Source organism: Schistocerca americana, chromosome 3, assembly GCF_021461395.2.
Source record: "Schistocerca americana isolate TAMUIC-IGC-003095 chromosome 3, iqSchAmer2.1, whole genome shotgun sequence".
In the NCBI taxonomy this organism is placed as follows: domain Eukaryota; kingdom Metazoa; phylum Arthropoda; class Insecta; order Orthoptera; family Acrididae; genus Schistocerca; species Schistocerca americana.
Window position 1 is genome coordinate 672,296,233 of NC_060121.1, and position 16,246 is coordinate 672,312,478.

Genomic DNA, 16,246 nt, shown 5'->3' on the forward strand with positions numbered 1-16,246 from the left:
TCGACTACAGCTATTGTTGAGGAATGATGGTCGACATATTGAGCATTTCCTGTAAAGAACATCATCTTTGCTTTGTCTTGCTTTGTTATGCTAATTATTCCTATTCTGATCAGATGAAGCGCCATCTGTCAGACATTTTTTGATCTTTTGTATTTTTTTGGTTCTAATAAAACCCCATGTCATTCCAAACATGTGGTCAATTTGTACCTCTCTATCTATATTATTCCGTAATTTATTCAGTTTTCAAATTTATATTGACTTTTTGATAATCCGGTACATCTACAGTGAGGATACCCTCGTCTGCAAAGGAAGAAGACTAGTCTGTAACAGAAATAGTACCAGGAGACATTGGAATTAAAGGAAATTACTTATCAGTGAGGTCAGTAATTGTACGCTACGATTCACTGTTTGGTGTCTGTGCTGGCTGTTGTCTTATTGATCTCAAAAATAATATTCTTTGGCAGTGAGCTGTTGGTTACAACTGAACACACTAAGTTGCAAGTTGTCTGGCCTTTTAAACCAGCGTGATAATCTTGTTTCACTCACTCAGAAAAATAATGTCCACTGGAATATTGCTTCCCTCATCAATAAGAAGATGAATTGGTGTGTATTACTTGACATCAGTGTGTTTCGGTATACTAAAATTTAAGTTGGACTCCTTTCTTTGTTGAGAAGTTTGTTTTACAAGTGAGATGAGAAAATTTTTGAGTGAATTATGTAGATATCTGTGACGCCTGTGCTCTTTTCTAAATAAGTAATTCTTTACTTGGTTTATATTCTCATTTTTAGGGATCCAAACCCCAGTGAGTAAAAAGGTAGCCTTTATAGGATTACTTTGTATGTCTGCCCGACTGTCTGACTGTTCCCTTTTTGTCAGCAATGGGGAGATGCATCAAGTTGAAATTTATGTCAAATGCTAATGTCTAGGCTCCCTTGGTGGTGTAATAAATTTAAGCTTCAAAGTGGATGCAGTCAAAAGATATGCCCATTCATGACACATATTTTGATAGTCACAAATTCACTTATCAAAACATATAGGTGAGTTGCTTATAATCATGTCAGGCCTGGCAATCAAGTGGTAAAGTGCATGCCTGGAAACGAAGAAGTCGCAAGCCTAGCATTCACCTCTGACCTATGTGAGTAGTCACCAGAAATTACGAATACATAAGTGACTGAAGTGGCATCCAATTTAAAGACTTACACTAGGTCCTTGAGCCACACGAAATGTTTATTGTTAAATATGCACATAAGTTACAGAAGTCTACATCTACATCTACAGCTACATGGATACTCTGCAAATCACATTTAAGTGCCTGGCAGAGGGTTCACCGAACCACCTTCACAATTCTCTTTTATTCCAATCTCGTATAGTGCATGGAAAGTACAAACACCTATATGTTTCCGTACAAGCTCTGATTTCCCTTATTTTATCATGGTGATCGTTTCTCCCTATGTAGGTTGGTGTCAACAAAATATTTTCGCATTCGGAGGAGAAAGTTGGTGATTGCAATTTCGTGAGAAGATTCCATCGCAACGAGAAATGCCTTTCTTTAATGATGTCCAGCCCAAATCCTGTATCATTTCTGTGACACTTTCTCCCATATTTCGCGATAATACAAAATGTGCTGCCCTTCTTTGAACTTTTTTGATGTACTCCATCAGTCCTATCTGGTAAGGATCCCACACTGCGCAGCAGTATTCTAAAAGAGGACGGACAAGCATAGTGTAGGCAGTCTCCTTAGTAGATCTGTTACATTTTCTAAGTGTCCTGCCAATAAAATGCAGTCTTTGGTTAGCCTTCCCCACAACGTTTTCTATGTGTTCCTTCCAATTTAAGTTGTTCATGATTGTAAACCAAGGTATTTAGTTGAATTTATGGCTTTTAAATTAGACTGATTTATTGTGTAATCGAAGTTTAACGAATTCCTTTTAGCACTCATGTGGATGACCTCACACTTTTCATTATTAAGTGTCAACAGCCAATTTTTGCACCATTCAGATATCTTTTCTAAATTGTTTTGCAGTTTGTTTTGATCTTCTGATGACTTTATTAGTCGATAAACGACAGCGTCATCTGTAAACAACCTAAGACGGCTGCTCGGATTGACTCCCAAATTGTTTATATAGATAAGGAAGAGCAAAGGGCCTGTAACAGTACCTCAGGGATCACTAGAAATTCCTTCCATTTTACTCGATGCCTTTCCGTCAATTAGTATGAACTGCGACCTTCTATTTGCACTTGTCCAGTGTGTTTTTTTCTTGTAATTATGTTATTCTTTCATTTTGTGGGTGTGGTTGCACTGAAACTATCCTTTGTGTGTGTGTGTGTGTCTTTCATGTAGTGATTAATTGGGTTTCTTTTGATTCTTGGTAACTTCTCTTTTTACTCCTTATTAAATTTGAATAGTAAGGTGATAATTATCATTTGACCCGTTCAGCTCGATTCATTTGACAATATGACATTACATGTTCACATTTTGTAAATTTTTGTGTCTAATCTTATGTGTAGAGTAAGATTTGAGTAAATATAAAAGTATGTTGTATTTTATGTTTTATTTCTGTTTAAGGTCTCAGTCTCTGGTTGTGGTGGTGATTTGACGTTATGGGAACTTTCTGGACAAGAGACCTATTTTCTGATATACCATCATTTTCTAGGCTCAACAGCTTGTCTTCATGTTGTAGTTTATAGTCTGGCTGATCCACCAAGCGCTCAGCTTGAGCAGTGTCTCTTCTGGCTTACCTTTCTCCAGGCACGCACAGTACCACCACTTGAACCACTTGGTAAGATCAGTATTTCTTAATCTTGTATATCCCATCAACAGTTCTCCAAGCAACAGAGCATTTTAGATTTACTCTTTAATTTCAAGTTTTTAGACATTTTCTTAATGTTTTATTCATTTCTTTTTTTTTTTTTTTTTTTTTTCAAAAGGAACATCCAGCTGTCCTAGCTTTTGATACAGTTAATTCCTTCCTTAGCAAAGAATGAGGGATGTATGGGGGAAGATTAAAAACTAGGGGCATTTCGTTCAGACCAAAGACAAAGACTCAGATGGTTCCAGCTGTGTGTGTAATGAAGTACCCTCGTTCTCACAACAAGGTGGTTCCAGCTGTGTGTGTAATGAAGTACCCTCGTTCTCACAACAGGTAGATTCCTCTCAACCTGGGGTGTGGGTGACCTGCCATTAGTTTTAAACTTTCCCAAACCTATCCCTTTTTATTAGAACTGGCCTTTTAGAATGTCTAAGAAAGGGTGAGGGGGAGAGAGATAGAAATATGGTAATTGATAACAGTGTGTGTGGTTTTTGTAGCTCCAGGAAAAAGAAAGTGGAGTTCTAGCAAGTGATCGTTGTAGTTTCTTGTATGTTCCTTATAACACAACAAAGTCAGATAAACTACAATGGATTCTCGATGAGCCTTCAATTTTGACACGTTTCGATGCTCTTCAATTTTTAAATGCATTTCAGACTGCATCAGAAATACATAAAAAGACTGAAATCTAGACTTTTAAACTGAGAGTTTCTAATTATTTCATACTTCGTGACATGATCCTGCTTTTATTATATTGTATTAGAACTGATGATATATTGAGTAGCTCAGGAGATCCTTGTCATGTTTTTTCTCTAACTGGTTGTTGGAATGGTAGTAGGGCTTTGTTTAAGTGTACACATTTATAGATTTGTTAGTGTTAGTTAAGGATAATACTGAATTGGTGTAGTGACCCACATAAGATTCCAAACCTGCGACCCGAGCTCACAGCTGTACAGCATGCCACAGAAGTCACAAGACACGAGCACCGGCAGAGGCCCCCCAATCTTGGATGCACATGCATACTCTCTGTAGTGCACTCTTCTGGCTGGCCAACAGCTTATAGAGTTGGAGCTGGCCAGCCTCACTCTCAGTCAGATGTTTACTTCAGCCACAGGATGATTAGGACTACCAGGGCAGCCACTCCGTAGCAGGTCTTTTTTCTGTACCTATATTTGTGAAGTAATAAAGTGTTGTGTTCGTTATTACCTGTGTGTTCTTGTAGACAGGACATATTGGTGATGAGTATGGTCATTTTTCATGTCTTACATTGTGTGTTTGATTTTTGCATTGTGTTGTGACGTTTCTCTTGTTGTGACATGGAAGCTCTGCTTCAAACATTGGTGCAACAGCAGGCAGAACTTCTTATAGTCGTACAACAGGCTGTGATGGCATTGCTGTCTCCATCTTGTCTCCAGCTATGTTTCCTCCTCCATTTATCGTTTGACAAGGCAGTGGAAAATTGGGATGCATATGAACACCGCTTATGGCAATGTTCCCATGCCTTCCATATGACAGATGCAGAGGTATGCTGTGCACTGTTTTTGTCTTGGATTTCTCCCACCTTGTATCAGGTGTTGCAAATATTGACCCCATTACAGTAACCTCCTTTGTTGTCTCTTGACAATGTATGCCCAGTGTTGTTTTCCTTTTATCACTGTCACACACACATTGTGGCTGCTAGGGTTGAATTCTACCTGTGCAAGAAACAGACCCATCAGTCTTATTGTGCCTGGGCCGTAACTGTTCACAGCCTTAGTTACAAGTGCCATTTTGTCATTTCCAAGTTAAAAAGAGACATGTGTGGATGACTTGGTTTGCGATGTTATAATCTGCTTCGCCCCAGATAAGGAAGTCTGGCAATGGCTCCTCCAATTAGAAAACCCTTCCCTCGGTGAAGTGTTGTCCATTGCCCATATGAGGTCTCACATACCGCTGCTCAGCAGCTGGAAGCATGGTGCGACATTGTGCTGGTGCAAGATGGCCTGGCTATGTCCACTTCAACTGGGGAGGACGACGTAGCAGCGGTTTTATTTATTTATTCTAAGATGATACAGAGCTTGTATCAAATACATAATTTTAAGAGTATACAATGTAAGAAATGACAAGCAAAATAGAGGTACAGAATCAAATGTCCCAAGTATTATGCTTAATTATGTACCCATTACATAAGTTCTTAGATTTCTAAGTCCAATCAGTTGAGCCCTTCAAGTGATGCATGGTGGATGCTGCTCCCTCTTGCTGTCATGTGAGTCTTGTTACTCCCAACATGATAGAGCAAATTGTCCCCAGCACTGGGCTGTCTGTCATAAGTGTCAGAAAAAAGGCCACATTGCAGTAGTCTGCCAGTCAAAGGCACAAAACACTGTATGAGAGTACATGAATATAGATATACGGAAGTGTCATCATCCAGTTCGGTACCCAATCAGATGTCCAACAAGCGTTTTATTGATGATTTGGTTCTCTCTCAACAGCTGCACCTCCAGGTGGACAACGGTGCGACAGTTTTCCTCTTAATGCCCAAACATATTAAGATCTCGGCTCTCCTCTGCTACACCTATGAGTATATGGTAAGCGGCAAATCCCTTTGCTTGGTCACCTACAGATCAGCAACTCAGCCTATTACTTTTATTGTTGTTCGCAATCCTAGTTCAGCAAACCTTTTCAGGTTTGATGCCTTTCAGACCTTTGACTTTTCAGTAACAGGCTCCATGCAATTGCTACCTGCTGTCATTGGAATCTCTGTGTTCCAAATTCCAGGATTTATTTGTGGAAGTCGTAGGGACCAGCACAGACTTTAAAGCCCACATAACATTGAAGCAGTCAGCTCATCCTAGATTTTTTCATGCTTGACAGGTTGTGATAGACCTCAGCTCCCCAGTCAGGGCAGAGCTGGACCAGCTTGCATCTCTTGAGGGTATGGTTCCCATTTCGTCTAGTGAATGGGGCGCACTTCTTTTTGTAGTGATTACCGTATTTACTCGAATCTAAGCCGAACTTTTTTCCCGGTTTTTGCAATCCAAAAAACCACCTGCGGCTTAGAATCGAGTGCAAAGCAAGCGGAAGTTCTGAAAAATGTTGGTAGGTGCCGCCACAACTAACTTCTGCCATCGAATATATGTCCCGCTACACAGGCATGCTTTGTAGGCACAAAGATAAATACTGGTGCCAAAACCTCTGCGTCAGTAAATAAATTTAAAAAAAAGGTGGAAGACGAGCTTTTTTTTCTCCGCCCCGAGTTTCGACCACTGCATTTTCATACATTATCGAACGAAGTAAATACAAATTCCATATTGTTCATCTTCGAATGTAGCAGAATTTCAATATACTACGGAAATCCAACTGGCAAGACTGTTTGGGATGTTTGTCAATATGGCCAACTCTACATTCTGGAATAGGAACCTGATGAAATGTGAATCACATGCAGTATTCTCTTCGCCATAAGAATAATACGAATATAAACATTTTGCCATGTATTCGTTCGTGTTTGCTGCTATCTCATTTAAATCCTGTCTGACAAATAAACTACAAAACTAGAGTGACACAACAGTAAACGCGGAAGAATATACGTATCGTGTCATGTTTATATTCGTATTATTCTTAAACCTAATAGTGATACAATCAGAAATTAAGCACGGCAACTGACTATATTTTTAAATCTAAGATGACTCTAATTTCTGTGCAGAACATGATGTACTAAAGAAGCGGTCGCAAAGATTTTCAAATGGAGAAAAATTTTCGCCTAACTCTCGTTCAGCACATGTTCTATCATACACAGTCTATTATTTGGTTCTTGTTGATCATTATCAAAGAAAGCATCAGTGTAAGTAAAAACAAATAGCAGTCTCTTGCCATTGTTTTGCTAATGAGACGATTCCTCTCTTTTTTTTTTTTTTTTTCTTTTTTTTTAAGTGGCGGTAACGTGCACAAAAGCAAGCCATGCCGCGAGTGGCGACAGGCCGTAAACACGCACTATCAGAATGCGACAAACAATGCACGACACAGTACAGTAATGCATTTTCAGCTTAGAGTGACGTAAACATCTATAACAAAGAAAACAGCACTTACCAGATCAAAGCAAAATAAGCAATCGATTCAAACCAGACGAAGCAGGTGAAAAAGGAAGTGTACCCGTATAAATACGGACAGAGCGCCTGACGCATAGCAATGGCTACCTGGTAAAGCTTAACTGTTAAGCTTACGACTTGAACCAAACTACTGTAGCTGTATCATCATTCATTCGACCTAAATTGTGTCTCATATTACAATGCACTGACTTTGTTTCGATTTGAAGGTGAGGCCTAAAACTTTTCTCTTCCCTTGAATTTCGAGTCTCAAATTTCAGGTGCAGCTTAGATTCCGGAATTTTTTTTTGCCTTTATTTTGAATCTCATTTTTCAGGTGCGGCTTAGATTCGAGTGCAGCTTAGATTCGAGTGCAGCTTAGATTCGAGTAAATACGGTAAACCCCCTGATAAACTGTGACTTTGAGATGATTTTAAGGTCACTGTAAATTCACAGTCCGTGGTCAACACATACCCATTGCCATGTCTGGAAGAGATGTTTACACACTTAGTGGGGGTAAATTCTTCTCCACACTTGATCATTTTGAAACATATCACAAGTTACCCTTGGGTGAGGAGTCCAAGCATATCATGGTTTTTAATATGCCTCTTGGCCTATATCAATACCAGTAGTTAACGTTTGGCGTAACAAGTGCCTCTGCAATTTTTCAGTTCTATGTGAAGCTGGTCACGTCCACTGTTCTGTGATGTTTCAACTACCTGGACAACATTGTCATTACCAGACATATGACGAATAACCACCTGCACAATATCTAGTCCCTTTCCGAAAAATTTTAGATCCTGGGTTTGTGTTGCAGCCTACAGAAGTCTAAATTTTTCCAACCCTCTCTTCAGTAACTGGACCACACCATCACAGCAGCAGTGTGACCAACCTCTGGCGAGTCTGGACAAGGCTGTTACAACCTGCTGTGTCCCTTTTCATTGCACAAATTGCAGGCTTTCTTGGGTAAAATTGTCAATTACCATCGGTTCATTCCCAGGGCATCCATCATTCCATGCCTTCTCTACCTTCTTCTCCTTAAGAATGCTTCCTTTGTCTTATTGTAGTAGTAGTATAATATGAGATTATCTGGTATAAATATAGGGCCAAGATGCGCTGAAGAAATGGCGTACCTTTGTCCTCAGCAATTTTCAGTTTTTAATAATGTAGAGTGACAGTGACTCGTGATGTACCTGCACCATCATGCATATAATTCACCCAATGTTATTCTCAAGAGTAGAACTGTAGCATACACCCAATGTATAGACAGATTTTATTTTTATCCTATCTTGAAAATATTTTGACATTGTGATTCATTGCTAAAACTTGAATTATTTATTGGAAAATTTTGTACACAGCTGGAGCAACAACCGTAGAATGAAATCTTCTTGTAGAAATTGTAAACAGCCAATCAGTTGCAAATTGGAATGTTTATTAAAACCCGGTTTCAACATTTATAAAAAGTCTTCTGCAGAAGGAAATATAGACAACATAAGCAAGTTAACAGTGAAAATCTGTTAAGATATTTGTGTGTGGTTCAGTCATGTCTCATTAACGAATACAAAAACAAAAACTTATTCAGACTTATAAGATTACATGTTCTGGCAGAGGTACATTAAAATATAGTTGAAAGGTATCAGTCAAATATAAAATTTTTACCACCACAATAAATTAAAACATTTACAACATGGTTGTTGGCATTTTGTATTTCCACTCCAGTGTTCAACTAGTGCACTAACATCACATACCCAATGCTTGCGCTAAGGAAAGCCTCTGGCAAGAGTGGGCATTAATAGTATATACAAGGAGGGTGCGTAACAGTGAAAGAAATCTCATCGTGCTAAAGAAATTTTGTATTTGGCTGACGCCCTTTGGCTGTATTTTAACATACCTCTGCCACAGAATGTAATTTAGTAAGTCTGAATAAGTTCTTGTTTTAAATTTAATTTTTCATTTTTATATTTGTTAACAAGATATTATTTATATTGGTTAACAAAATGTGATTGTACCTGTGTGTTTATTTACCTCTTAAAGTACTTGCACTGTTAACTTCCTTACATTGTCTATATTTCCTCCTGAAGAAGATGTTTTTATAAGCGTTGAAACTATGGTAAAGGGGTTTTAATAAAGCTTCCAGTTTGCAGCTGATTGGCTGTTTACTATTTTTACAAGAAGATTATTGATTGTATTCTTGTCTCTAACGAGATATGAAGAACCTGTCTTACAACTTTATGTTGCAGCACACACATTTAGTGTTATAAATGAAAATAAGGAAATGTTATTCTACTGGTTGCCATGGGTTGTCATTGCTAATCACAACTGCTACAAACTTAGGTTACTCTCAACAGAAAGAATCCTCTCAGAAGGTTGTAAAATTTGAAATCATAACCTCTGTTCAGCAGTGTTTCAAAAATAAATACCAGCAAGATAATTTTCATCCACATAATACCAATAATATCTGCAATTCAGTAACATGTGTTTCCTTTTCAACCTGTGTTTTTGCCAGACATACTGACCACTGAAGAGAAATGACTTATATAATCACTTGGTGACTACCTGCATCAGCAATAAGTACTAGTGAAATGTGGTTTGGGGTTAAAGCAGACTGGCAATAATAGCTGTAAAAGCATCAGTAATCTGATTTGATGAGTAAAAACTCATTTCTGCATATGCTGTCTTCACAAAACATCGTGTTTTGACCAATGTATAGGATGTCAAACATGGAAAAACCAGGATGAAATAATGACAATATTATGAAAAGTATTGTTGCTACTCACCATATGGTGGAGATGTTGAGTTGCAGATAGGACAACAAAAAGACTGTCAGCAAGTAAGCTTTTGGCCACACGTGACTACCCACCCACCCACCCACACACACACACACACACACACACACACACACGTGGCTTCGGCAGCTACAGACTGTGGTCTAATTCTGATGAAGGCCTTTTTGGCTAAAGGCTTGCTTGCTGCCAGTCTCTTGTTGTGCCTATCTGGGACTCAGCATCTCCATTATATGGTCAGTAGCAACTATCCTTTTCATAATATTGTCAATGTATTACTGTATTCCATAGTATATAGTTTACTCTCTACTAAATATTTGTTCAAGGGATTTCAATGTTGTTATGTAATAGTATATTTCTGAGCTTAAATAATTTTATTTGTAAAATAGTGAATCCGGAAATACTTCACAATTGCTAAATATGTATAGAAATTGCATATACATCCTACGTTCCTTATCCCTACTCCACTCTGCCCATCTTCTCATCCCCCTTCTCTGTGCCCATCTTCTCATCCCCCCCCTCCCCTCTCTCTCTCTCTCTCTCTCTCTCTCTCTCTCTCCGTACATCTCCTCCTCCCCCCTCACTCTAACTGTCTCCTCCTCCACTCTATGTTTCCTGCTCCTCCCATCTCTGTGTGCATCTCCCTCTCACCCTCTTTATGTCCATTTTCATCTGAATGTTCATTAGAGTATCACATAAAAATGTGAAGTAAATCCATCAAGATCTACCAGAGATTTTTGGCAACAATGTTTTTCCTTTATATGTTACATATATATTTATATATGTAATATATTACAAAAATATATATTCTGTGTCCATCAGAAAGTTCATTAGAGTGTTGTGTAAAAATTAGAAGTAACTCACTTGAGAACTTTTTGAGATTTTCAGTAACAACATATTTAATTTTTATAGTACATAGCATTTATATATTATGTATATTGATGTTAAACTGATTTTTCCTTATGAGAATGTGTGAGCAGAATTGTCAAACTGAACACAAAAGAAATAACTGATCAAATCAGTAGAGCCATTCTCAAGTGTTGATCTTTCACAGCTGATTTAAATTTCTAACTTTTCCAGTGCATTTTTCAAAAAAATTTTTTTCATACAAACCGTGCCCTGACAATTATGAACACAACAAAGACAAAATCAACCAAATCTGCCAAGTCAGTCTTAATTTATGATATTTCATACAAGCAGCAATTGATGTTCATTTCTGACTTTTCTGTTAGATTCTCCAAATTTTTTTTCCCATATGGACCTTCTCCTGACAATAATGAATACTTAAAAAAGAAAATCAACCAATTCACTCACACTGTTCTCAGGTGATGATCTTTCATACATGCAGCAATTAATTTTTATGTATACAGATAAGCTGGTGAACATTTTTAATGATTGATGCATTCAGCTGTGTGTGTGTGTGTGTGTGAAATAACGAATCTGTTAAATTGTTATCAGTGAACCAGTCTGGCTTGAATATTGCATATTTAAACATTGTACTCATGATATTACTACAGTACTCTTCTTCCAGCATATTTATTTCAGTTATACTCTGTACAGGTGAAGGGGGTGTAGCTGGACGACTTCCCCTAGTACTTCTTGTTGGCACACATGCAGACATGGCTGGGCGATATGCAGATTCAGCTGCAAGACGTTTAATTACACAGCTTCGCACAAGGTTCCGACTGCAGCTAGAATTGCTGCCTCAGACAATTGTGTTAGATGCTCGCATTCCTGGTAGCCCAGGAATACGTCAACTAGAGGCAGCCATAGCAGGAGTGAGACAGCGACTGTTGCTGGTGAGTGGGACTACATTTTGTTATTTTTGTGGCACAAGTATTGTTTGAAAATGGGATCATTTTACCCAGCACAAGGACTATCCATTATTCTTTCGCAGTTAACAGACAGTATGAAGAAGATGGTCTTCCCATGAAAAAGATGAACAGAGAGATGAGAAATGCAGATAAGCAGTAGAATGTATAACGATAACCGTGTCGTGAAGTAGAGGCATTTAGCTGTAAACAGATCATCCTTCATTCATCCATCCGTCCATCCATCCATCCAGTTTTAGGATTTTCTTGCTTTCTCTTAATCAGTTGAAACAAATGGCAGGATGGCTATGTTGAAAAGTACTCAGCCAATTTCCTTCCCTAATTTCATCCTGGGCCCTGTCTCTAATAACCTTTTGTTGCTTATGTTCCTTCCTTTCAGCAAAGTTTATGTTGGGATGGGACAAGGATCCAAATGATCCTAGTTGTGAAGTAGCCATTGAAATTGACCATTGTTGCTCAGAGTCATTTTCTGCCAGTTGATGGTCTACTTTCCCTTTGGGTACAGTTTGACCTTAGCCAGTTATATAAGTTGATAGCGTATTAGTAGTCACATCTACATGACAGACTTGTGCAGTAGTCACAATGAATTGATGCATGATGTGGGTTCTTGCACAAGTGTTCCTGCCATATTCTTGATCAATTTGGAACACAATGTGTTAGATGGGTCTTATACTCAGTCATGACACATGTGGCAGTAGGGTTATAGGTAAGGACAGATGAGGACAGTGAATAGGTTGAATAGCAGAATACTACTTTGTGAAACGTCTAAATGATTTTGGAGGGAAAATTCTTCACTCTAGAGTACCATTACATATACTCAAAGTCTTGGCAGAGGATGTGGTTCCAATCGGCAGTGATATTGTGTAATAAATGAGGTTCTCCATTGCAACTGGTTAATGGATGTGTGTGGACTGTTGGGACCAGTAGATGATGTAATGCACAAGATTTTAAAACAAGAGAGGTGAAAACTGTGAAACCAGGAAATTTCTGAAGAATCTCTTCCAAGATTTGAGGTCTATCGGTTTCCGGAATAATTATGTTGTTAATTTGTCTCGAATCAAGAACAAGCCTCAGTAAACCATATTTCTTCTTCACAGTAGGAAGTGGACTGCTGCCTCACCAATACCTTGCTGAAGCATGTAATTAATTTATTCTTTAACTTTCTGATGATAAACAAAAGGAATGGTGTAGTGTCGTCTAACAAAAGTATTGTGTGGCTTAACTTGAAATTCATAAAGAAAACCATGAATAGTGCCAGCCAGGTACATTATCAAAAATGTGAGCATGAGTTTCTAAGATTTCCTGTAGCTGCTGTTTATGAAAATCAGAGGTGGCTTCACAATTGTCAACTTTGCTTGGAATCATATCGAAAATGTCAATCACAGCGTTGTCATTGTTGTGCTCATAGTACAGGTCAGCTGAAGTAAATTGTGTGGTGTACCAGTCGATATTTGGCTGGCTCTGAGCACTATGGGACTTAACATCTGAGGTCATCAGTCCCCTAGAACTTAGAACTACTTAAACCTAACTAACCTAAGGACATCACACACATCCATGCGCGAGGGAGGATTCGAACCTGTGACCGTAGCAGTCGTGCGGCTCCGGACTGCAGCGCCTAGAACCGCATGGCCACCGCGGTCAGCAGTCGATATTTCTGTTTGAAGAAAGGAAATGCAGGCAGTTAATGTCTTGTTCCTTGCTAGAGAGGCTCTGATATGTTTGTGATCCTGGCTTGCAGTGGTGCATGTCTGTTAAGACCTTGGTGAGACTTTCAGAATAGGGATAGGATATATTCAAAAGATGTGAATTGTTTTCTAAAAATTCTCTACCAAACATTGACATTGATAAGCTGTTTAAACATTTGCATTAGAGAACTACACAGCAGAGCATATTGCAGTGCAATCATTTACAACTCGTTAACAGTGCAATCAATTGCAATAAAACAACTATTCACATTGGTGTGTAGAATATATGAGACTGGCGATGTAGCGCCAGACTTTCAGGAAGGATGTCATCCACACAATTCGAAAGATTACAAGAACTGGCAAATGCAAGAATTATCGCACAATTTGCTTAATAGCATCCAAGTTGCTGACTAGAATAGTATACAGAAGAATGGAAAAGAAAATTGAGGATCTTTTAAATGACCAACAGTTTAGCCTTAGGAAAGATAAAGGCACCAGAGAGGCAGTTCTGACATTTTAGCTGATTATGGAAGCAAGCTGAAGAAAAATCAAGACACACTCAAAAAATTTGTCAACGAGGAATACGTGTTTGACAATGTAAAATGGTGCAGGATGTTTTAAAGTCTGAGAAAAATAGGGGTAACCTGTTGGGAAAGACAGGTAATATACAATGTGTACAAGAACCAAGAGGAAACAAGAAGGGTGGAAGACCAAGAACGAAGTGCATGGATTAAAAAGGGTCTAGGATGAGGATGTAGTATTTCACTGCTAATGTTCAATCTATACATCGAAGAAGTGATGACTGAAATAAAAGACAGGTTCAAGAGTGGGATTAAAACTCAAGGTATATCAGTGGTACAGTTTGCTGACAACATTGCTACTCTCAGTGAAAGTGAGGATCTGTTGAATGGAATGAACAGTCTAATGAATACAGAATATGGATTGAGAGTAAATTGAAGAAAGATGAAATTAATGAGATGTGGCAGCAATGAAATAGTGAAATAGTGAAAAACTTAACATCACGATTGGTGACCATGAAATAGCTGAAATTAAAGAATTCTGCTACCTAGGCAGCAAAATAATCCATGACGGACAGAGAAAAGATAGCATAAAAAGCAGACTAGCACTGGAAACAACGGAATTCCTGGCCAAGAAAAGTCTATAGTATCAGACATATGTTGTAATTTGAGGAAGAAATTTCTGACAATATACATTTGCAGCACAGCATTGTATAGTACTGGGGCATGGACCATGGGAAAACCAGAACAGAAGCGAATCAAAGCATCTGAGATGTGATGCTACAGAAAAATGTTGAAAAGTGGGTGGACTGACAAAGTAAGGAATGAGGGGGTTCCTTACAGATTTGCTGGGGAAGAGAATATATGCAAAACACTGACTAGAAGAACGAACAGGATGATAGGACATCTGTTACAATATCTGGGAATAATTTCCATAGTACTAGAGTAAAAACTGTAGAGACAGACAGAGGTTGAAATACATCCTATAGGTAATTGAGGATTGATTGCAAGTGCTGCTTTGTGTTCAAAAGGTAATGGGCTGCATCCGACCAGCCAGAAGACTGGTGACTCAAAAGCAAAAGAAACATACTTTAATGTCTATGAATGGCAATTCTTTCAAGGTTACGATTGAGAGCATCTTGAAGAGGAATTTTGTTTTTCCCCCAATCAGTCTTCTGACTTTTGATGCAGCCTGCCGCAAATTCCTCTCTTGTGCCAACTTCTTCATCTCAGAGTAGCACCTGCAACCTACATCATCAACTATTTGCTGCATGTATTCCAATCTGTGTCTTCCTCTACCGTTTTTGCCCTCTCCAGCTCCCTCTAGTACCATAGAAGTCATTCCCTTATGTCGTAACAGATGTCCTATCATCCTGTTGCTTTTCCTTGTCGTGTTTTCCACATACTCTTTTCCTCTCCGATTCTGTGCAGAACCTCTTCATTCCTTACCCTATCAGTCCACGTAATTTTCAACATTCATCTGTAGCACCACATCTCAGATGCTTTCATTCTATTCTGTTCCAGTTTTCCCACAGTGCACATTTTACTACCATACAGTGCTGTGCTCCAACATACATTCTCACGAATTTCTTCCTCAAATTAAGACCTATGTTTGATACTAGTAGACTTCTCTTGGCCAGGAATACATTTCTGGCAGTGCTAGTCTGATTTTGAGTTCTCCTTGCTCCATCTGTCACAGGTTATTTTGCTGCCTAGGTAGCAGAATTCCTTAACTTTACACGCTTCATGACAATCAATCCTGATATTAAGTTTCTCGCTGTTCTCATTTCTGATACTGCTCAATACTTTTGTCTTTCTGTGATTTTCTATCAGTCCATATTCTGTACTCGTTAGACTGTTCATTCTGTTCAGCGGATCATGTAATTCTTCTTCAGTTTCACTAAGGATAGCAGTGTCGTCAGCAAATCATATCATGGATATCCCTTCACCTTGAATTTTAATTCCACTCTGAACCTTTCTTTTATTTCCATCATTGTCTCTTCAGTGTACAGATTGAACCATAGGGGTGAAAGACTACATCCTTGTCTTATACTCTTTTTAATCCGAGCACTTCATTCTTGGTTAGCCACTCTTATTATTCCCTCCTGGTTCTTACAAATATTGTATATTACCCATCTCTCCCCATAGCTTACCCCTATTTTTCTCAGAATTTCAAACATTTTGCACCCTTTTACAAATACTTTTTCCAGGTCAAAAAATCCTATGAACATGTCTTGATTTTTCTTTAATTTTGCTTCCATTATCATCTGTAACATTAGAAATTCCCTTCTGGTGGCTTTACCTTTCCTAAATCCAAACTGTTCGTCATCTAACACACCCTCAATTTTCTTTTCCATTCACATGTATATTATTCTTGTCAGCAACTTGGATGCATGAGCTGTTAATCTGATTGTGTGATAACTCTCGCACTTATAGGTTCTTGCAGTCTTCGGAATTGTGTTGATGGTATTTTTCCGAAAGTCAGATGGAATGTCGCCACACTCATACATTCTACACACCAATGTGAATAGTTGTTTTGTTGCCACTTCCCCTAATGAC

At 38.5% G+C, this 16,246-nt stretch overlaps 1 protein-coding gene across 1 annotated transcript in view; it reads left to right on the forward strand.

Moving 5' to 3' along the window:
• LOC124606309 (death-associated protein kinase dapk-1-like) overlaps positions 1 to 16,246 on the forward strand; it is a 305,618-nt gene that overhangs the window by 212,098 nt on the left and 77,274 nt on the right. Inside the window, exons 16-17 of the mRNA XM_047138290.1 lie at positions 2,568 to 2,781; positions 11,213 to 11,451. Of these exons, the coding sequence (XP_046994246.1) occupies positions 2,568 to 2,781; positions 11,213 to 11,451 (453 nt within the window). The remainder of the gene's footprint in view (positions 1 to 2,567; positions 2,782 to 11,212; positions 11,452 to 16,246) is intronic.